Below are 24,549 nucleotides of genomic sequence, written 5' to 3' on the forward strand. Positions count from 1 at the left end.
AGGAGTCATCAAACTAATCAGGAAGGCTTCCCATTCCTAGTTTAATCAAAACTAGAAAACTATGATTAATAGCTTCAGAATAAACTAGGAAATTAAGACAACCATGGTTTAATATATTGGGGTTTTTTGTTGTTATTTATTTATACCCCAACTTTTCCCCTCAAAGGGACTTAAAGCAGCAAAAAAACAGAAAAAGCAATTATTAAATAAGAATTAAACATTAATAAATTTAAAATATATTTATTAAAAACACTGATAATTACAAAAAAAAAAAACCAGCATGGCACCATCCCTTTCATTAAAAGCAGTCAGTTCCCAATAGCCTGTTCCAAAGCTTGCCAATAACAGTTTCTCTGTTTCTTTCAAACTACATTGGTACCTCTGGTTACGAACAGGATCCGTTCCAGAGCCCCGTTCATAACCCATGACGTCCGTATCATGAAGTGCCCTGTCTGCGCATGTGTGCGACATGATTCGGCGTGTCTGCGCATGCACGAACCGCCGAACCCGGAAGTAACGCGTTACATTACTTCCGGGTCACCACGGTGTGTAACCTGAACGTACACATCCCGCAAGGTATGACTGTATTAAATCTATAGTTCCAGTTACAGGAAGGTAGCCATGTTGGTCTGCCATAGTCAAAACAAAATGAAAAATTAAAAAAAAAATCCTTCCAGTAGCACCTTAGAGACCAACTAAGTTTGTTCTTGGTATGAGCTCATACCAAAAACAAACTTAGTTGGTCTCTAAGGTGCTACTCGAAGGATTTTTTATTTTATTTTTCATTTTGTATTAAATCTATAGTTACAGGAAGACTTTCTAGTTTTCAGGCTCATGCAAGGGGAGAAGAGGCTTCATCATGTTTCAACTTATTAAGCTGAGATGTGATTGTGTGTACTCTCCCTCACAATGAAACTATATACCCTTAACTGTGGAGTTACAGCAAACCCACTAATAATTACTGACCTTCAGACAAGATTTTTTTAAAAAATTTTTACTTAAACTATGAACTTGGAAAAGGGAAAAATTGAAGAAAAAATTTGTGATCTGAAGTTATTGTATTCAGCTTTTCAAATTAGAAAATGTGTTTATTTTTTTAAGAAAATACACTAAAGTAAGTTATTTTTGGATGTCTGCCAACCATACCCATGACCACCTCTTAACCCTGTGTGAGTGGTGTTGCTAAGTTTTTAACTAAGAATTAAGCCACACAACTAGTAAAAACCCTGTGTGCTATTACTTTACCTTGCAGAGATTGCAGCTTATAATCATTTGGTCCCGAGAAAGATCTCTCCACAATTGTTGATCTGTTCTGCAGGAGTTTCTCTATGAGTTCAAATCCCTCAGGTCCTAGCAGCTCAAACAACTAAAGAAATGAAAGGAAAAGCCATTGTCTTAGCATTATCAATTATTGGATGAAATATGCTTTACAGAATTGTACTTGTCCACAACTTCCAGGCACTAAGCTGCGAACATGTGGAGCTCCCATGACCCATTATCACATATGCTGCTGCTGTGTGTGCAGGATACTTCCACAGCTGAATGGAAGGATGCCCAAGAGCTGATTTTCAGGAGTGAAAGTTTCTGTCCGTTTACACAAATAGATTCAACACGCTATCAAGCAGCAAGCATGCAGATGGCGGCTGCTCTCAGCACTGACAAAACTGACTGCTTACGAGGGATATTATGCAGAATCCAATCCAAAAGATGATTCACACATGGAAGCCCAAGTTCACACTAGTTTTCTGATTAGTGCTGGGAGATGAGTCCAGATCAATCAAGGCATTTAAAAAAAAAAAGAACTTCTTGACACAATATCAGTTCTGTTGGCAGAACAGTTGATCTGCAATGTAGAAATGGTAATCTAGACTTAATGAGGAGGAGACACACACACACACACACAGCTTTTCAGTATAGCTAAAAGCATAAGGCCAGATTCAGAGTTGAACTCCATTTACTACACATTCCTGCAGGTAAAGAGTGGGGAATTTTTCACCAATCCCGCCACCCCACCGCCACAAATGTTCTGCCGAGGATTGACAAAACCTCCAGAAAGCTGTAGAAGGTGGAACAGGGGGAAGGTAGAGAGGAAACCAGTGAAAATCACCTCCCTTTTCTGACCACAGGAGCACCCAACAAGCAGAGCAGGAATCTTTGTAGAATGGAAATTCCACTGGCAAATGGAAGCAGACCTTTGCAGAGGGTGATTGTGATGTCCAGATATAACACATCAGCTTCCACATAAAACATTACAAAATGCCTAGAGACTACTAGGAAATGCCCCCCCATGCACATGTCCCATAGGGTCAGCCAACAACCCCTCTCAGTTAAATCAGGCTATTCATATGTAAGTAGTAGTAATAATAGATCCCTGGTAACAAGTCAACTGATCTGAAGGAAAGTTCAATCAGTAGAGCATGAAACTCTATCCCAGGGTTGTGGGTTTGAACCCAACATTGGGCAAAATATTTCTACATGGCAGTGAGTTGGACTACATTATCCTCGTGGTTCCTTCCAACTCTACAATTTTATGATTCTACTTATAGATTCTACCTATAAGCTGAGGGTTGCCAAACATATACATTTGGCATATTTATACTTTATATGTTAAATTTACACCTAAAAAAGGAAACATAAAGGTTTCCTTTACCATTACTGACACTGCCTTTTCATACATAAAAAGACACATATGGATCGGGCTTTCACAAATGAAGTGATTGTTCCAATACTGCAAAGTTGCCACAGCCTTCACTCCTTTCACACAAACAGAGGCATGGAAATCCTTTGTGCAACATGTCAGAAAATGTATGATTAACATTAATTAAGATTGTTAAGCTGTGATACTCCACTATCAAAACTCCAATGAATCACAGTAATCTCGTGAACTATGCATTTCAAAATGAAGCAACCCTCCCAGTAAAGCTGTAATTATTAATAGCACCATGACACTATTTTGATAAGTTTAGAATGAAGTGACATAGGTAGAATCATTTTCAGAAACAAGAGAAATTATTGTCTTTCTGCTGTATCGCCTGTATACTGAACACCACTGGATATTATTCCTTCCATGGCATATGAAAATCACCTTCCTGGCAATAGGCAGATGTCTAGATCAGGAACAGCCAATTCAGCCGCCGCCATATGCTATTAAGACTTCCAACTTCCATCTGCCCTAGCCAGCGTGGTCAAGTGCCAAATGTAACATCTGGAGGGTGCTACATTGGCTATCCCTCATCTAGAGCAACTGCATTTTATATAAGAAAATATATCAGGATCCCAAGCACATCATGCTCAAAAAATCTTTGAGCTTTTATTTTTCAAACAGCAACCAGCACACCATGCTGGAAAGCCACTTTTGAGACCCTGGGGGCCTTAAAAAGCAGCTTCGCATCATATGGCAGGAAAGTCTGCTGGGGAAAAAAGACAAGGAAAAGTGTACCTAAAGCAGATCTTTGGATCTCAGCCACTGTATTTGCATCCATTTTCATCAGTTCTAGCAAACCACTAAAAGACTGAAATTCCCAACCCCATTTGCTATTAAGTAACTTGTGGAGATCTGCCAGTTGATATAGGTCTATATGGCCACATGTGAGATGGGAAGGTGTGGCGGAATGCTACATGAGGAAGACAACACAAAAAAGGGTCCAGAATAAGTGGTGCATGTCCAGACTCAGTCATATGTGCCAAAAGATTTCTACACACGACTGAACTTACAAGCATAGCAACTGTAAAAAGGTATGCCCCACTAGAAGCTTTAGATTACATGACACATGTCCACATCCTATGCTGCCAATTCCAACCTGTTTGTGTAAGGTTGTCTGAACCGCAAGATGATTAGGTAAAGTAAAGGGACCCCTGAGCAGCAGGTCCAGTCGTGCTCATCTCACTCTATAGGCCAAAGGAGCCAGCGTTTGTCCGCAGACAGCTTCCGGGTCATGTGGCCAGCATGACAAAGCAGCTTCTGGTGAACCAGAGCAGCGCGCGGAAATGCCGTTTACCTTCCCGCTGGAGCGGTCCCTATTTATCTACTTGCACTTTGACGTGCTTTCGAACTGCTAGGTGGGCAGGAGCAGGGACCGAGCAACGGGAGCTCACCCCGTGGCAGGGATTTGAACCGCCAACCTTCTGATCAGCAAGCCCTAGACTCTGTGGTTTAACCCACAGCGCCACCTGGGTCCCTTACATGCTCCTTAAACATATGAGACTTTTGGACCCGTCAACTTTGCCAGCAGATATAACATACCATAGCTGTACTTGTGATACTGTCCAAACTGAACTATTAAAAACCATTAAGGTCCACCCTCATTAGATCTCCCACGTGTCTTCAACACATGAATGAAAATACCAAAAGTATACACTTCAAGTCTGAGAGGGAAAGCTCTACTTCTTTTCGGTCCACACAAGTCAACAATGAAACTGCAGTCGAGAGTAGCTTTGTGAAGGATTGCGATTATGTTGAACTATGTCGTAACTGATATCAACACACTCCAGTTCAACAGTGCATGTGCACCAAAACTGCAGTAAAATGAATCAAACCAAACATAGCCTTCATTGTGCAGATTATTAATAGATACTTTTCCCTCCATAAAAACAAAACAAAACTCAGTTTTGCTATTAATATTAACTTTTGGGGACTTACAGATATAGGTTACCAACTTTAAAAAAAATCTACTTATTTTTGCAAAAAATTGTCAGTTTTCAAGACCCTAATTTTAGTGTCAGTTTTGTTACAAACGCCACTACCACCATTTCAGAAGAAACCAATTGATTATATAGTGGATCAGAAGCTTTGCTCATGGTAGGACAAAAAGCAGCTGCGATGCGAATGCTCCAAGTAAACCTTTGGTTCTGTTTCAACTAGGAAGAAAGGCAGCAGCTGGAAGGCATTTGGGAACATTGCATGTTGATTCATCTAGAGGGAGAGAAAGGGCACCAGCTAATATCTAGAAACTAAGCTTTGGATGCTATTGGAGAGCAGCTTGCCAGCAGGGAGCAGAGGTGGGCTGCAGAGTAAGATTTGGAAGCATCTGCTTTGGGACAATTAAAACCCAATTTCCACACTGTTATAAACAACAGCACATGCTAGATTTTCATACATTTTTCTGATATTAGAAAAAAAAACCTGTACATAGGCATGTACTAAAACAATATGTGTTCTATGAAACGTAAATAAATGATACATTCCTACCAGCATACATTTCTTTACTTGATCATGTTGATCTACATTAAACCCAATTCTAGAAGCTTAGAATGCTAAATGTAAATTATAAAGCAGATTAAAAGTAGATTAAAGTAAAAAAGAGCCATGGAGAATTGAAACTCCTTCTGAGTTGTGCCAATCTCTCTGTGCTCTTTATGAACCCCCACCCCACCCCCCGGCAACAGACTCCAACCTACACTTCCTCCTGGCCTTGCCTGCTAGCTCTCAGGGCTAATCAAACTAAAATGTGTGATTTCTTCCTGAAATGAAAAGGCAAGCAGACATCTTTAAAGGCCCATTGAGTTGTTACGTCTTGAACTTGGCCCCATCAGTCTCAAAAGAAGGGTATGTAATATGGAGAATCTGTCAATACACAAACTTCCCTATAGAAGGTCTAGCTCAGCCTTGCCCAACCTGGTGCCCTCAAGGTGTTTTGGACAACCATCAGCAAATGGCAATTGCAGTCCAAAACATTTGGAAATAGCTCCATCATTCTCCACCTAAATTAGCCAACTGGCAATAAACATTGCCATAACCACACTAGATCCTACAGATGGGCATGATCTCCTTGTAGCTATGCAGTAAAACACACACTGAGTACACAATATATTTCTATCTATTCCTAGGCATTCATTAGCACCCCATCTTTACTGTACAGTGGCATGACTATTTAGCTATTGTTACTTACTGAGAATGTCCTCAATAGCATTCTTGTACTTGAGTTTGCTCCCAGAGTCCACTCCTAAGACAATGAAAGCTTACCCTATGAAATCAAAAGACAGGGTACCAGAAGCCAAATACTCCAGCTACCATTAACAAGACTATAAATTACTATGATGATTTTGCCCTGTGTTTTTCTTTTTTTAAAAAAATTATGTAAATATCATTGCCGTGAATCTGTATTTGAGTTTTCAATCTTCCCTATCCTCGATGGTCTGATGAAAGAACACAAAAAAGAAAACAAAAGCATTTAAAACTCTTGAAACAGATTGAGTTGGCGGCAAAGTAAGTGAGTCATGACGAAGCATGACTAACGTGTTCTCGATCCAAACCACACTTCCAATTAAGAACTCATCAACTTAATGAGATTAGTAGAGAATACCCCCAATAAAGCACAGTTCTTTATTAAGCATGAATCTCTTAAGAATCTTCTTATCACATCTATTCAATGGGCCACGATTCATCCCATCTGCAACAGGAAAATAAAGAAAGTGGCCTAACAGAGTTCTTGTAAACAGCAATGGGATACTCCACGCCAACACACTATATCCAATTATCAGCAGCACTTCTTGAATGAACATTCTCCCCCCTCCCATTCTGAAAAAGTCCCACCCCAGCAAATAAATCTATCTGTAGTAAAATCAGTGCACTATTTAAGCAGTAATTCAGAAGATATTTATCTATGAAGATGTTCTGGTTCTTCAGTTTATCTGAAAAACAGAGTAATTTATCGCAACAAGGCAAGGAAACTTAAAAGAATTCAATTTCTTCCCTTTAGTGCTGAACATACAAAACGGCCTATAGAGCTCATTTGGGTTTAAACCTTTAGGTCTGTGAAAAATGTGTCTGACAAAAATTTGTGCCCGTGAAACACACTTTCTCTACACACACACTTTAAGCTTAAAATGTCAAAGAACCACAAAGTGTTGTAAGAATTGTAAGCACCACAAACACTTCAAAGAAAATAATAATAAAAGTACCTGAAACTATTAAGAGAAGCACCAATACAAACAAAAACTGAGAAATCACATGTAGATACAGCCCACTATTTTAAAAGTGGACATTACTTACATTTAACTGAAGCAGTTGGAGCACTAATTCCCAAACTTTTTTGGGACTCTGCCCCACGAGTCCCATAAACTCATCCCATAAACTAACGCTCTTATATCTCAATAATTTCAGTGGAAAATGAATAAACTTAATTTTGGGCAGGACAGAAGCCATTAATGTTTATACTATATTTACTGTGGTGGGACAAGCCAAATTTCCATTGTCCTAGGCAATGTACAGATACAAAACAAGGATGTTTTCTGTTTATAGTATTTGTAAGCTCAACTTGGCAAACAAAACAAACGTTGTAGAAACAGCAGGATACAGAAATTAAATCGAGAGGAAACAATTATACAACATTCAACAGTGAAAGAGACAACCTCAGCTTATGTATGGATGCCATCACAGTAAGGGAAGTTCTGGCAGCATGCTGCCTCCCAGCATGAGGGCAAAATATGAAGGTGTTTTCAGCTATTCAAAGTAAGCAAGCACTTGGAAACTCTACTGGGTATCAACACAACAGGAAAGATAGCAAAAGCCAAGAAAGGGCTTAAAAGCTGTTTGTGCTTAATACTGACAAGAATGGGTAATTAGTGAAGGATTCCCAGAAGGTCAGCCACACTGTAGAGCAGAGATCGCCAACACGGTGCCCTCCAGATGTAGCTGCATTCCAACTCTAATCAGTCCCAGCTAGCACGGCTAACAGTTAGGGATGATGGATTTATTCTCCAATAAAATCTGGAGGTACCACATTAGCTAGCCTGCTGTAAGAGTTATAACGCATCTTGCAGCAGCAGCAGCAAATAAGACGGGATCCACTAAGAATGAACAGAAAAGATGAGAGGAGCCCCACCACTTTTGAAAAGCTACTCAACATAATTTCTTCTTACAAGGAAAAGCAAAGGCCAAGTTACATGCAGCACCAAATCATATGTAATCTTTCCCTGGGGACTTTGAAAACACCCCCACAAAATGTAGCTAGTTATTCTGTAAACTGATTTAACAAAAATCAACAGGACCAGAGGGGAAGGGGGGAATGTCGGGGTGATTATCAGCAATTGAAGAGAGGAAAACACAGTGGAAAGGGTTTTTAAGCTCCTCACCCTGCCATAAGTGTTCTGAGACACATTGCAGCAATCTCTGTGACTGCAGTTTGGAACACAAACACACCCTCACAGGCCAACACAAGCAACATGCATATTACAGGTAGTCTGGTACCAAGAGCAGATACGGAAGGAAATAAAGATTCGAAAGAAGTTTTTATTTCTGAATGTAATTCTTTTACCAGCATGTTAACGAGTTCCAGCAGAGGGAGCTATGGTAACATGCCTGTAACTTGGAAATGAAGCAATTCAATGAAAGGAAGTAACAGAATGGTGGGAGATACAATACAAACTACACATCCTCAAACCACATATGTGACCCTCAAGGTCCTAGAGGGTTTAGGAAGGTGCATTTGAAATCAGGCGGCACACTGCTAAAAACATAAAGACCACTGACAAAACAAAGCAATTAAATACATTAGTAGCAGGAGATTGTCTAGACCAGGCTTCCTCAACCTCAGCCCCCCAGATGTTTTTGGCCTACAACTCCCATGATTCCTAGCTAGCAGAACCAGTGGTCAGGGATGCTGGGAAATGTAGTCTCAAAACATCTGGAGGGACGAGGTTGAAGAAGCCTGGTCTAGACTCTAGAGAGGTGGTTTGGACCCTTGAATGACAATGGAGTCACCTATATGCTTTGGGGTTTGAACTGGCAGTCACTGACAAGCAACAAGACCTTGGGGTCATAGTGAACAGCTCAATGAAGATGTCAACCCAATGCTCTGTAGCTGTGTAAAAGGCAAATTCCATGCTAAGGACCATTAGGAAAGCAAGCGAAAATAAAACTGCCAATATCATAATGCTATTCTACAAAACTATGGCGCGACTGCAGTTGGAATACTGTGTACAGTTGTGATCTGAAAGGGTATTGAAGAGCTGGGAAAAGTTCAGAAAAGGTCAGCTGAAATGATCAATGGGATGGAGCAAACCCCCTGTGTGGAAAGACTGCAGCATTTGGGACTTTTTAGTTTACAGAAAAGGTGAGTAAGAGGCAACATGACAGAAATGTATAAAATAAGGCACGACATGCAGAAAGTGGACAGAGAAACCTTCTTCTCCCTCTAGAACTTGTGGCGATCCAATGAAGCTGGAAGTGGAACTCGCTCTCACAGGAGGCAGTGGTGGCCACCGATTGGGTGGCTTTAAAAGAAAAATTAGATGAATTTATACAGCACAAGGCTACCAATGACTACTTCCCACAGTGACTATGCATTGCTTCCATTGTTGGAGGCAGTAGGCTTCCTGGAAACCACAGGAGGGTTTGCACTCAAGTCTTGCTTGTGAGCTTGCCATAGGCATCTGGTTGGCCACTGTGAGAACAGGGGGCTTGATGCGATGGGCCACTGGCCTGATCCAGCAGGCTTTTCTGATATCTATTTCCCTACTATCTCTCATGAGGCATCCTGTTCTTTACAAAAGAATCAAAGGGAAAACAGCACACAAAACCCAGTTTCTAAGTATTGGTTTGAAATGCAAATGCGAAAATTTTCGTCTAGCGGGTTTTTCGTCTAGCAAAGCGGCAATGACAGCCGCGCTCCGCTAAACGAAAAAAAAAAAGACGAAAATTTTTCGTCTTGCGAAGCAGCCCCATAGACTTTTTCGTCTAGCGGGGCATTTGTCTAGCGGGGCACCACTGTACTGCCACTTCACAACAAGTCAGCAGAAAAACACCCCCAGGATTATTCTCAGATTCCTTTACAAAGGATTGGCTTCAAGAAGAAGCAAGCTGTTTCCATATTGTTTTCTCTGTCTCTCCTACCTCAGGCCATTCCCAAGGATTTCCTGAGCATGAGGCCAGGCTTATGGGGATGGGGAGAATAGATGCAGTGGTAGCACAAGTGGGCTCTACTTAAGCACGCTCTGGTTCCAAGCCATTGATACTTAAGGTAATACTGAAAACATTATGCATACTGTACCTCATTCTGAAGCTCATCACCACTTTTATGCGAAGCTAGCATCTCATACAAAGTGCAGCAAAGATCCTCCGTTGTTGGGACTCCAGGGGTTTCTTTTAGTGACTCACTCAGGTACTTTCCAACCTCACACCACAGAAAAGAATCATCCACTTTGTCCGATGACTTCATGCCAGAGCTTTCATCATAGCCATTTGGGAAACGTTCCAAATGGTTATTTAGAAATTTCTTAAAATCCAAGCTAATACCTTTCTGTTCATCCATTTCACCGTTTACTGGCAGTTCTTCAAAGTGATCCAAATCATACATGTCAAAGGAAAACGCGATGTTTTTACCAAAACACAATTTCCTGTCATCGTTTTTGTCTTCTGTCATCTGCAGAAGGCCAGCTAGCTGATCTTCTGTGAAATGAGAAGCAATCCGATAGGTGGCTTCGCAGGCTTCCGTCGCAGAGGATGAGGGAAAGGGCCCAAACATCTGCTTGATGGCTTTCGTTTCCTCATGACCAACACATTCCTTTGTGTGAAATGTTTTAAAAAGGAAAACAGCACCACTTTCAATGGCTTCTTGACCATTCTCAGATCCCACTGTTCACAGAAAAAAAATCCAGAAAAGATTATAAATACCTACAGTTTAAAGCAGCTACCTTGTACAACCACCATAAGGGATACAAAGCAAGAATATAAATTGAAGAATAAAACTTTTTTGAAGAACTGAAGTCCTAGGAATTTGACAAATAACAATGAGATTCCATTAGATCCAGTCTACACTTTATGCAGAGCTAATAAGCTGCAGCTAATAAGCAGAGCTAATAAGCTGCCAGTATGCATGTTTGAGATGGGTGGGGTGGTTAGGTGGAGAAGGGACATTGTTTTGTAACGCTGCCCTCATTTAAAGCTTCCTTCATGTAATAAACTAGAACAGTGCAAGAAGGCTAGGATTATCACATGTAGGCAGCACTTTACATAAGAACGGCATCATGCCTCCTACTGATGCTTTTCTAAATGTCCCAGAGATGCTGCTGCAGGTGATTTTCGGTGTTTTTTCCTTGGGATATAGGCAAGGATGAGGTCCCCCTTTAAGCTAGAATCCCAAAATGCAATTTAGACACTAGACTCATGAGTTTGATCACTTACCTCCCATCCTTTCAGTTAATGACAACGACTTCTCTTTCCTATACCAAGGGCTTTGGGTAGTAACTTCAGTTTTCACCCATCCTCCTTCTTGCCTGGTTGTAGCTGATTTTCAGCCCCAGACCAGAATCTGCCACCTTTCTCCACACCCAACATTCCCCAATTTGCAAATATAATGTCAATGTGCTTCAATAACTTAAAGAGGAGATGGGGGAATGAGAAGCTCTGCAGATGCTGCTTGACACCATTTCTCTTCAGCACCAGGTAGCACGGCCAATAGCCAGGAATGATGGGAGCTGTAGTCCTGCAACATCTACAGGGCAACATCTACAGGGAGTTGCACATGGCCAGAAACTGCAGAGCCTTGACCTAAGTGAGATATGCAATTCCCAGTATATCCTCCCAACCCCACCACCCCAAACCTGTACTTCAGCAGACAAGATATGCAGTCTGCTTTGCTGAAATGGCAATGAATGGGAGCCATGATGATTTTTCAGCAATCTTAACATGTGATCTCAAACTTCAAATAATAAATCCATTTTCATCCTTTTGACATTCTTTGTACCAGCTTTATTTTATGAGACTGAAAGTAGGACATCAAGGACATCCCATACATCAATGATTTGGATTAATGTTAAGATGTTCTACTGGACAGGGATTATAAGGTATACAATCTGAAGTTATACATTTAACACTTCTGTATAGAAATATGTTCTTCTACAGCTAAAACCGATGCAAATTCACATTGTTAGGTTAAAACAACAAGTAATCAATTTTTACTTATGATCCTTTTCATCAAACACAGGAAATCGTCAGGAAGTCAGTAGGAATGGGAAGGGGGAATATCGTTTGGTTTTTGTTTTAACTATTTATTTTGTGCTTTTATTCTTTTTTTTTATCTTGTGAACTGCCTTAAGATGGCTTCATCTGCCTTCAGATGAAGGATGGTATATAAATTTTAATATAATAATAATTATAATAATAATACCTGTGTGCACACATGTATTATCTTATGCATGCCTATGAAAAGGAAGGAGGGTACAAGCACACAAGCATAGCATCAAGGCTAGGAGTTTCCCAATCTTCCTGGAGTCAAGAGAACCGAAGGACAGAGAGCACTGATTCGGCTAGAGTGTTCTGTTCCACTGCCACTAAAGGGCACAGAGGACATCTGTAGACTTCCAGATGATGTTCAACTACAACTACCATTACTACACTGGCCATGCTGACTGGGGAAACAACTGAAGGACTACAGTTCCTCTAACATTGGAGTACAAGTTGACAAGGAGCCAGAAGGAGAGTTTTAAGAATCAAGAAGAGAAAGGAGGGCTATGCGTACTCTTTTCCGACCAAACAAACTTTTGCACAAACTCTACTCCCATTCCACCATGGTTCATCACTAAGACAAACCATTACTATTCCAGGTCAAAATGAACTTGGGTTTGCTCCTAAATTCACCTTTGAAAAGCTGGTTTTCATCACAGTGAATTCACATTGGTGTTCTCTAGCAGTCTCCCATCTTACTAAACCAGGGCAGAGCAGAAGGGAGGACCAGGAAAGTGAATGACCCATGTGATCTGCTCCTAATTTCTGTACTGAGTTCCAATACAAACTGGGCCTAATTGTCCCGCTGACAGCAAGACAGGCCGATTTATACTCCTATGCTTCATATCCTCCAAATCTCTTTATGAAAGTAATCTCAGCAGTCAAGCTCTGAACATCCTACAAGTACTTCTTATGGTTCTGAAGTGATCCTCCTCTGGCCTGGCTCATGTTACCCAAAGCAGTCAGGCCAGCTGTGAAGGATGTGATTCAGCTACCTAAAAAGGGGCATGCTTGTTTCCAAGCAAACACTGGATTACTTTATAGACTACATAGGCTTGCTGTCAGCAGGGAACCTGGTTGCCATTGGCAACTAGATTTGGCCAAGGTGACCCAGACATTTCCTCTTGCAACCAGGTGGATCAGAAACCCCAATTTAAAACAGATTCCCTAGCAACACAAGTCAAACTCTTAAAAAAACCACACCATTCAGTATGATCACTTCAACACTTCAAAACCTTAGCACTCAGCTCCTCCCTTGGTGTCTTTGTGGTACACAATCAGGACCCAGTAAGTTAAGAGTAGATGGCCCATGCTCAGAATGTGGCCTTCAATTTACCTTTCCTTTCCCACATGCAGAGTGCTAAAGTGAAGCCTATATGTATTTATTTAGAAGATTCATACACTGGCAGAGGAAGAGGAGTGCGGGGGGAGTGCACCGCCCCCGGCGGGGTGCCATCACGGCTGCCCCCCCACCCGCGCTAGGCGCCACGCCCCTACAGGTGCCACGCCATGCCCCCAGGATGCGCACCAGCCCCACCCCCGCCTGGTCTCTGCCCCCGGTGCTGGAGCATGAAGCTCTGCCAATGGAATAATATCCCACTTTTTGATCAAATTAGTCTCAAACTTTTTAAGATGAGATTATAATAATGTGTGTGCACAACACACAGGCAAAAGCCACACAACCCAGCAAACCTTAGTCCCAGCCCAGTATGCTTCCCCTCAGCCCTGCGGTCCAAGGGCAACAGACAGTAGGAACAGAGTGTTCTTTCTGGCCGGGAAGTGGGTGGAAAGAAGGTTTATGTATTTACAGAAGCAGCTGAGGTATGCTGGTGCCTCACTATCAGATTGCTTTGCAACGATTTTGAAGACAATGCAAGATAGCTTACATTAAAGGCATTAGTGGGGAAAATAAGGCACTTTATTAATACTTGAAGATCAAATAGTGTATCACATACTATTGGGGCGAATTCTGCCAGTAAACATCTCTTGCCTTAGGAGCAGAAAGGAAAAAAGAGAGGATATAATGGATGTGCCACGGCTTGCACTGTTAGGTGTAGCAATTATGATGTGGCCGGGGTGGGGGTGGGGTGGGGGGAGGTTGTGTGCTTTGTGCCTTTGTTCAGTTAGTCTGTAAAAGGGAAACCAGCAATGATTATATGCAGCACAGTAAGTGCCTGTGGCATTTCTAAATGTACCTATCTGGTATTACACTGAAGAGGGGAGATATTTGGGGTATTAAAACTGTAATCCCAGAACTGAGTTTTTTTAAAGCTGTTCACAGTTTCAGAGCTCCCACCCCCCAAAAAAGGTGGTTTTTAAAATGCAAGGATAATAAGATAACAACTTTTGAGGACTCATCTGCCAAGCTAGCCTAATTTCATCATACCATTAATATCCTACAAATGAGTAATTACGGAGATGCACAGGCAAACAGGCTTGTAGATGATTAGGAACCTTTTAAATGTTACGGCCTTTGGTTCTGCAAGACTAGACTACAGTGTGGCTCAGTCATCTACAAATACTATCCCACTTCTAAATTACCACTTACCTATTTGTTTGGAAGCTTGTAGTATTGTCTTTAAATCTTCCAGTATGGGTTGTTTGTTTTCCTTGGCTGAATTTTCATCAACAAAGCTAACTATTTTCTTCCAGGTAAGACCAGAGTTCAGTTGCTCTTCCTGCAATTTGGTTCTTTTATTCTGAAGATACAGAACACAAGTAGTCAGAAAGGTTCAGGGTTTTTTGAACAAAGGTATTCTATATGGTAAGAAAAGGAATGTTTTTAAATACTTCCAAACGCTACCTACCTATTGCTTATAAGAGCTGAAAGTTCCAAATGCTAGCACATTATTCATGTGTTAAAAATGATTAGTTTTAAGGCAACACGTAAAAATCTAGTGATAGAATTGCATGCTTGAATTAGTCATTTCAGCATTCATCACTCTTTAGCCACTTCTTTAAACTTGACTGGGGAAAGGGGGGCGGCAAGGAGAGCAGCTGTTGCCAGGCAGAGTTTAAAGCAGTGATGGCCAAACTTGGCCCTCCAGCTGTTTTGGGACTACAACTCCCATTACCCATAGCTAACAGGACCAGTGGTCAGGGATGATGGGCGTTGTAGTCCCAAAACAGCTGGAGGGCCAAGTTTGGCCATCACTGGTTTAAAGCACTAGTAAGAGATGAGCTTTGAGAGTAGCTTCAATTCTGAACCACTCTTCACTCATGGCTCTATGAATTTGGGTTCTAACCGTAGTTAAGGAGTAGATATTGCTAAGTGATGGGCTAATTTTATCCAAGGATGATAGAATTATAAATTATAGATTAACGCTGGTTAACGAGTATAGTTTTAACTGTTGTTTATAAACCATAGTTAAGCTGAAGGGTCAGGTTTGGAAAATCAACTTTAGCTAATGATTAACTAAATCATGGCTTATAAACCAAGCCAATCTATCTCTAATGATTGATAATGGGATTCATGACTCATCTTCTATCTAAAAGTTGACTTTTATTTTTCCCCTGCCCAATCTTCCCCTTTCCCCAAACCCATCTCTGATTTGGGAAAAGATGAATACAACTGACTGATCCATCCTATACCATTTCCCCCCTTTTTCAAAAGGACCCCACTGGAGAATCTAAACAATTCTCCTTCCCCATCACTGATACCAGCCTTCATTCCAGCAGCCTATCACAGTCCCTTTTTGAGATCCTTTCCATTCTTGTGCAGTTTAAGGTGGTGGTGGGGGGCTGCTATTGCCATAAAAAAAAACAGGCGCCTAAAAAAAGCTGCACAGATTTTATGAAATAGAGCTGGGATTCCAACTCTTCTTTGAGAGCCATCAGAAGATTATTTAAGAAAAACGCATTAAAGTGCTGTACAGTATGTTCCTTAAATTTATGCTATATTAGTTGTTGCTGATGCTTGTTTCAGTGAATGGATTCTCTTTTAATGGTTCATTTAGTAGTGAGTGCACTTACACAATTTCAAATGACATGAAAAGAGAGGGCCAAATTGATGTTCTAGTTATAGTGATGAAAGAATGGAATAGAGGTAAGATTAGAGGAGTTACTCTGGGCTTATAGCGACATGACGGAAATCAGAATCAGCTCTGAAGTGCTTGGGTAGGTGTTCGTGTAGGCGTAGATGGCATCTCAGTACCAAATTGCCAGATGCCAATTTGTTTCTTTTCAATTCACTTTGAACAAAAGATGCCATTGGCTGGCAATGACTATTTGTGCTATTTTGCCTTTTGTTTCAGGAGTGTCTGCTATTGGTTAAAAGTTTTAGCTTTTCACTTTCTAGAGAGATCAGCAGCTCAATCGCCATAGCCCATTAAAAACAAAGTAAAAGGTAATACAGTAAGATTATTTTCTCATGTATACCCAGTGAGGTGGGTTTTCCAGAAAGTTTTGCCTGTTTCAGCCTGCCACTCCACTCATGAGCCTGGTAAGACCTCAGATCTCATGGCACCATCCCCCCCCCCCCGTGGTCTGCGTCATTTGGCCTAGGAGCTAGACGTTCATTTGCCTGCTCTACAGATTACTGGTTTACCAATGACAGACTGAAGGTCAGAAGTAACCCATAGAATGTCACGCTCTGGCATGTCCACAGATGCTAGCAATGGAAAACTGTAGGAAAATATTGCACGCACATCCAACTGTGTGACATTAAAATGACTTTTCGAAGTTACAAAATTTATGGCACTACTGCATCCCTTCAGAGCTCTATCATCTCCTGTGTAAGCTTTTTAAAAAAAGATTAATGCTTGCAAAAATAATAATACATAAAAGTACATAATCTGAGACAAAGCTGTTGACAAAATGACTGAATATAATAAGCAACCAAAAACATTAAAATAATTCTCAATATTTAAGTTTTGAACAAATAATTTACCGTTAAGTCAGCAGATTCTTCACTGTAATCATCTTGTTTAGTGACATTTGAAAAGGAGCGCAGGGCTCCTGTTAGGCGAGGAAGGGCCATTTATTACCCATTCAGTGATCCATATGATGAGACATTAAATTCATCTCCAACAGGTAAACCTCCAAAAAAACATCAAAATCACAGTTACGTTTTGCCAGTGCTTTGGGAACTTCTCAGTTTAAGTAAATAAACTATTTTATGCAAAGAAATTGATGTACACTCAGAGCCTCTGTCTATAACCTATGAAAATTCTTGAAGAACAGGTGAGATCCCTACAGACTGGAGACGGGCAAATGTTGTCCACATCTTAGAACCGTACAATCATAGAATCATAGAGTTGGAAGGTACCCTGAGTATCATTTAGTCTAAACCCCTACAACACAGAAATATGCAGCTGTCCCATACAGGGAGTGAACCTGTGACCTTGGCATTATCAGCACCATGCTCTAACCAACTGAGCTATCCAAGAGATATCTTCAAAAAGTGGGGGGGGGGGGACCCAGGTCACCAACCAGTCACCTTGACATCGATAGCAGGAAAGGTCCTACAGCACATAATTAAACAGTTGTACTGTGAGCACTTAGAAAAGCATGCTGTGATTATTACAACCCAGCATAGGTTTCTCAAATGAAGTAATGCCACATGAATCTCATGTGAAAAGGATCTAGGGGTCTTAGTAAATAGACCACAAGCTTCCAGGCTGCACCAACAAAAGTACAGTGTCCTGATCAAGGGAAATAATACTACTGCTCTATTTTGCCTTGGTCAGACCATACCTGGAGTACTATGTCCAGTTCTGGGTACCACAATTTAAGAAGGATGTTGACAAGCTAAACCATGTGCAAAGGAGGACAGCCAAGATGATCATGGGTCTGGAAACTGAGCCTTATGAGGAGCGGTTGAGGGAAGTGGATATGTTTGGCCTTGAAAAGAGGAGACTGAAAGGAGATATGATAGCCATCTTCAAATATCAAAAGGGCTGTCACATGAAAGATGGAGCAAGCTTGTTTTCTCCTGCTCCAAAGGGTAGAACCCAGACCGATGGCTTCAAGTTACAAGAAAGGAGATTCCAACTAAACATCAGGAAGAACTTTCTGACAATAAGAGCTTTTTAACAGTGGAACAGACTCTCTTGGAGGGTGATGGACTCCCCTTGGAAGTTTTTAAGCAGAGGTTGGATTGCCATCTGCCATGGGTGCACTGCAGGGGGCTGGACTAGATGATCTTCGGAATTCCTTCCAACACTGCAATTCTGTGATTCTGTGTATAGGATTGTACTTTGTCTTAAACTAGCAGACAAGAACTTTAGCAAAAACAAATTATTTGATGAAATAATATAACACAAGCAGCATTATAAACTTATTGTAAAATGATAAATTCATTTTCACTAATTAACAGATAAAGCATACATTCACTGACTAGGCAAATAACACCAGGAATTTTATGGTACAGCAGCAGCTAAGTCATACTGTGCCAATGACTGAATATATTTCCTTAGGCTCAAATTGTATTCATATTTACCTGGGAGCAAGTCCCATTGAACTCAGTGGGGATGACTTCCAAGTAGATATTAAAGGACCGCATTATTAACATCTGACTTATTACGTGGGAATGATAAGCCTATCCCCTAAAATCAACACATGTACACAGATTTTTAACAGGGAATAGCCGCAACTGATACCCCACCAAATTTCAAGCTGTAAAAGTTATTTTGCACTTGGTCTATAATCAATCTATAAAATGGAAATCATATGGGCACAACAGCCTTAGATACTCCAGTAGAGAAGGTTTTAGTAGTGAATTGTGAGGTGCTGTGGCAAAGCCAACCTGATGCTGCCTTTACATTGTACCTGCACCACATTGAGCTCCTGCTGCCTTGGTCCTCCCCTTCTCAGAAAGCCCCAGCGACCTGCTGTGTTGAGGATCAGGAAGCACAATGGAGAACCGCGCTCCCCACCTTACCAGCCATTCCTAGAAGGTTCCAAAGTCTAAAACAGGCATAGGTAAACTAGGCCCTCCAGATGTTTTGGGACTACAACTCCCATCATCCCTGACCACTGGTCCTATTAGCTAGGGATGATGGGAGTTGTAGTCCCAAAGCATCTGGAGCGCCGAGTTTGCCTATGTCTGGTCTAAGATCACAAAATGCACACAACATTGTGTGATACTTGGTAGCAACTTAACATAACATTGGCTCCCTGCCAACTGCAGATTGTAAACTGAGATCCAGGTGAAGGAAAATGCACTTCCCTCATTGTCTGGTGCATATATTCCCATTTCCCTCCAACCATATTCAGCATTAAACATGATTCAGGTTTACAGTTTCACCTGTACAAATCATGGTTAACACTAACCAGGTTGTTCCTTAACCAGGGTTTGAAAATACGTTTCATTGCCCAGTGTAACTTGTTTGAGTGTTATCATAGTCAGCTTTGGGGCAGATGTAATACTGAACCATAATTATGGCTAATGAGGGGATAGGGATTTGCACCAGATGGAAGAACAGAGTTAAGTATGTGTTCCCAAGGCTGGCTCTGAATTTGTAAAATACACGAAGCCAACATTACATCTTCACCAGGTCAATCATGGAAAGGAAATGTCAATGATTTAAGACATGCTGATTTTGTATGTATAAATACATACAGGACTGCATTAACTCAGAAGAGATGTGGTGCCACAAAAGGCTACAGGAGCAAGGAAAGTCACCTCTCATTGCCCTTCCACCAGTGGAAGCCTCCCATGAACAAAACTCTACTCATGGGCAAAACAAAATAAAAAATAAAAAAATTCCTTCCAGTAGCACCTTAGAGACCAACTAAGTTTGTTCTTGGTATGAGCTTTCGTGTGCATGCACACTTCTTCAGATACTACTCATGGGATACTCCAACCACCAGGAGCAAACTGAAGATCCACATCAATATCTTTTCCTTAAAAGAAATTGTTGAAACTATCAAGCAACTGGAAGACTTCAGCACCTGGCAAATTGAAAAGGTTTAAATTCTTCAAGCAATACTTTAGTAAGCCTAGTGAGTAGGGAACAAGCCCTGCTTCATGCCATCACCTCCAAAGCAAACCAAATAGCTGTGCTCTCGAATTGAAATAAAAGTAATGGTGGTAGCAGCAACCTACATACACATACCTAAGGCCAGTCACCAAGAAGTTCCCAGGTTCCTGTCTCCTCTCTCCTGGGCATGTCATTGCAACTTTCAAAGCCATAGAGAACATAAAACTCTTTTAGCTACTCTGCTAACTGAAGAGCTTTTCTCATACTTTCTTATGGCCTTGGATCATGCAGTACTGGATCACCCACTTATAGTCAAGAGACTATTAATGCTCCTGCAGAAGAGCACATTCTTTACACCAACAATTAATTTTCCATTTGGGGGACTACTTACTACCTAGGATTTTTCCAGCCTTTGGAAAACTTACACAGAAAAGATTTTAGTTAGTTCCACCTTCATTTGTCAAGTTTTATTTGGGCCAAAAGCTCTCTGGATGGAAACAGAAGTACCTCTTGCTTTACTTGGGTGTCAAGTATGGAAAGAATGCTTTTCCTATCCTCAGGAAATTTTAATGGAACTTCATTACCCAACCAATTGAGTGTCTATTTATTGTAGAATAAGCTGGAAACCAAAACAACTTCAACAACAAATCAAAAGATTGAAGCAGCACATACCTTTCTTACTGATATTTATAATGGCTTCTCATGCAAAATAACACTCATGTCTGCAAAACTCTCAAAAGCTACTTATTAGTAATCTTTCACCCACTATGTCTGTCTTGTTTTCATCTTACCATAAACAGTGGAACCAAAATACTATTTATTTTATTCCTATTTAACATAATTTGTATACAGCAGTTTACCCAAAATGTAAAATATACATTAAAATGCAAGATTCAGCAGCGAGAGTGACCAGCTTATCAGAAAAGAATACAATTAAAAAGCAAATAGGCATAATACTAGCCTTAAAATGTAAAGGTAAAGGTACCCCTGACCGTTAGGTCCAGTCGCGGACTCTGGAGTTGCGCGCTCATCTCGCTCTATAGGCCAAGGGAGCCGCCATTTGTCCTCAGACAGCTTCCGGGTCATGTGGCCAGCATGACTAAGCCTCTTCTGGCGAAACCAGAGCAGCACATGGAAAAGCCGTTTACCTTCCCGCTGGAACGGTACCTATTTATCTACTTACACTTTGACGTGCTTTCGAACTGGCAGGAGCTGGGACCGAACAACGGGAGCTCACCCTGTTGCGGGGATTCAAACCGCTAACCTTCTGATTGGCAAGCCCTAGACTCAGTGGTTTAGACCACAGCATATTCCTTTTTTCAAATTATTCATTTTTTTGACAATAACAAACAAACAAAAAACAAACAAACCCATACATCATTCATCTAAATTATATATGGGTATTTGACTTCCCTAGTCCAACTCTCCACTGATTCAATATTTTAAAAATTGAAAAAAAGAATGCATAACACTGACACCCCTTATTGTACCTCTATTCATGTAACCTCACGAATTATTTTATCGCTATTTCTTTTCAACTTATACAAGAGTTATTCCAGTGCGCGAACCATGTTTAGGTTGCACCTCCTTTTTAAATAACATTAGAAACTATTCCATTCTTGAATAAATTTGCTTCTCGGATCCGAGCACCTTACATATTCTTAATATAGGCAGCTGCCTTATACCAGGTTAGACTATTTTTCAACAAACCCAGTGTCGCCTACTCAGACTGGGAGGTTCTTGCCAGTGTCTGGTAAAGATCTTTGCCATCACCTGCCCGATCCGTTTAACTAGAAATGCCAAGGGGCATGTAAAGTGTGTGTTCTGCCACTGATGTACCTCTGAGCCTCCCCAGATTATATAATTGGGAGTATTGAGAACACACTTTACGTAGCCTGAGTAACAAATACAGTATACCAAAGGTAACCAGCCTTCATTGGCCTGAGAGCCCCATTCACTCTGGGGCTGCATGTCAGCAGTGGGTGTGGTCAAAAGTGGGAGTGGCCACCCAACCTCTTGCACACCTCTACACACAAGGATACAAAACCAATTCCCCACCTTCTCAGCTGATCCATGCAGATGAACTAACTGACAAGCAGCAATTTGTGTGGAAAGGGACTATTTTTCCACTTATCAAATCATTGATGTGATGCAGGGAGGAAGTGGTGTTGAGCTCTCTGCTGACTGGTGTGCTGTATCTACTTTTTTCTTTTACAACCACTGCCAAAATCAGTGGGGTGGGGGGAAACTGCTTGGAGATGCGGTAGATTAGAACCTTATATAGCACCTACGGTGGGGGCAGTACTATTAAAATGCATGAATTGGCTAAAGGCCATCTACTTTGACTTAGTCACTGGGAGCTGAATGGAGATGGGGGAAAGCAGCAAGTCATGACGTCTTTTTCCAAATATCCACTTATCCGCAAGTAGGAACCCCGGGCCTCTCGCAGGCAGCCCGATTTAAGAGACGTCAGGCTCAGATTTCCTTTAACTTGCAATGCCACTCAGTCGCTTACCCCCCCCCCTCAGCGGTGACAAAAGCGCTCCCTTGCTTACTTGTTGATCTGCCCCGTTACCCAATGGACTTTACTCCCAAACGGCCACGAACTGGACCAGAGAGAACTGGGAGTCTTGCCTGCAATAATAAACACGACCGGGACCGAGAGGCACAAGCGTCACACCGAAGTGTCACTAGACCAAAGTCGCACACGAGTAAACGGGTTGGGCTATAAAAGGCTGCGATCCCCGTCCTCTTCCTCGGGAGCGTGGGCCACTCAATCCCGTGGCTACAAGAAGGGAGGGAAGCCACGAGAAGCGAGGAACGGGCCGTAGACTTTCGGTGCCTGGCTCCGATCCCGGAGAGAAACCCTGCACTGGGGGTGTTAGGGGCGCCTGGGCTCGGCAGGGCTGAGTGTTTCTCTCTCTCCCTCACACGGAGGGCGCTTCCTGCTCAGCCCCCAGCCGAGAAGCGGCTCCGTCCGGCGGCAGCTGCCCGGCTTACCTTCTTCGCTTTGCTGCCACGCCGCTTCTCTCCCATGGAGGGCCGACGCTTACTATTTCGACCGAGCCGCTTCCGGGTTCCCCTCCTCGCGCAGCCGCGTTCTTCCCCTTCCGCCGGTTTCGCCGGCTGAGCCGAGGGGCGCCGCGCCGCGTTCGGAAAGCGCGGTGACGGCGACGCGGCGCTTCGGCCGAGGCATCAGCCAATGAACGTCCCCTCGTTATGGAAGGCTCCGCCCCCCTTATCCTCAACACTTCGACGTGCGCAAACCGCCTTCGGAGAATCCGACTTTCTCTTTCGTTTCCTGCTGCGCTCCAGAGCTGAAGGCCAAATCTGTTGCTGGCAGGAAGAGGGGAGGGGAAATCCTGGTTGCATCTGACGCCGCCTCTGCTTGCGAGATAATAGTGGCAGCTGCCTGTATATAGGGAACAAGCGAAATTCCCAGTTGCCAACCACACGTTTTGCGTGCAGAAGATCCCGGGTTCAATTTCTGGCATCTCCGGGTGGGCGGGGTATAAATAATAAAATATTATTAATTATTTATTATTATTATTATTATTATTATTATTATTATTATTATTATTATTATTATTATTATTATTATTATTATTATAGGGTTGGGAATGACTCATGTCTGAAACCCTGGAGAGATTCTGCCGGTCAGTACAGACAATGCTGAGCTAAATGGAACAGTGAATGTTTTAAACAAACAAACAAAAATCCTTCCAGTAGCACCTCAGAGACCAACTAAGTTTGTTCTTGGTATGAGCTTTTGTGTACATTCACACTTCTTCAGATACACTGAAACAGAAGTCACCAGAACCTTATATACTGTATAGTGAGAGGGTGGGGAGGGGTATTACTCAGAAGGGTGGTGGGAATGGGTGATTGGCTGATAGGCGAGGTAAACCTGTTGATGACTGTTAACGACTGCAATTGGTCTTACAGGAAAAAGGTGCTACTGAAAGGAATTTTTTTATTTTTTACAGTATTTTGTTTCGACTACAGCAGACCAACACGGCTACCTACCTGTAAGTGAATGGTTTGACTCGGTATAAGGCACCTTATTGCAAACGAGACGCTGGCAATAAGTTGTTTTTTTTAAAGCACCCAAAAACTTTAATTACAAATTAAATAGGGGGAGGCAGGGATACAGGCTGCCGTTTTGATGCTAATGACATTGTGTTGACACTGCAAAAAAGTCTGACTCCACAATGAGCACGCATCTGGAAGCAGAGAGAAAGAATGATTCTCTGAAACATCTTTCATATCAATCAGGAGCTGGACCAGAGGATGGAATATTCCACTTTTTATGTTAATTTCATTACATAGATTATGAAGGCCTGTCATGTGGGTTTACCTATTTAGGAAAAGGTATAACTTGGAATTCTTTACTCAGTGACTTTGACACATTTCAGGACATTCTTTGAAACATTCCAGCTGTGCATAGATCTGCAGAGCAAGTCAAGCTGTTTGACCAATGGATTTGAGCATAGTATTGTGACCAGAGATTGTAATTAATAAACTTCATTAAATGCCTTAAGGCTTTTCTCCCTTCATACGCTCTGCATGACATCAGGGTTGCATCTTAAGTCTATACGTTCTAATTTGAAAGAGAAAAAACTCTTGATTCCACTACCACCCCACACAGCTAAATCCATCTATTTAGCAGGAAGTTGAAAAGTG

General features: G+C 41.7%; 1 protein-coding gene across 2 annotated transcripts in view; it reads right to left on the bottom strand.

Moving 5' to 3' along the window:
• Positions 1–22,982, bottom strand: part of ASCC3 (activating signal cointegrator 1 complex subunit 3) — a 194,592-nt gene extending 171,610 nt beyond the window's left edge. Inside the window, exons 1-5 of one of the 2 annotated variants that reach the window (XM_033143493.1) lie at positions 22,867–22,982; positions 16,833–16,981; positions 14,493–14,643; positions 9,990–10,573; positions 1,246–1,366 (exon numbers count right to left, since the gene is read on the bottom strand). In XM_033143493.1, coding sequence (XP_032999384.1) covers positions 1,246–1,366; positions 9,990–10,573; positions 14,493–14,643; positions 16,833–16,922 — 946 coding nt within the window. In that variant the 5' untranslated portion in view covers positions 16,923–16,981; positions 22,867–22,982. The remainder of the gene's footprint in view (positions 1–1,245; positions 1,367–9,989; positions 10,574–14,492; positions 14,644–16,832; positions 16,982–22,866) is intronic. The other variant, XM_033143494.1, reaches the window with a different exon arrangement.
• Positions 22,983–24,549: the final 1,567 nt, after the last annotated feature.

The sequence above is a fragment of the Lacerta agilis genome, chromosome 3 (genome assembly GCF_009819535.1).
Source record: "Lacerta agilis isolate rLacAgi1 chromosome 3, rLacAgi1.pri, whole genome shotgun sequence".
Classification (NCBI taxonomy): domain Eukaryota; kingdom Metazoa; phylum Chordata; class Lepidosauria; order Squamata; family Lacertidae; genus Lacerta; species Lacerta agilis.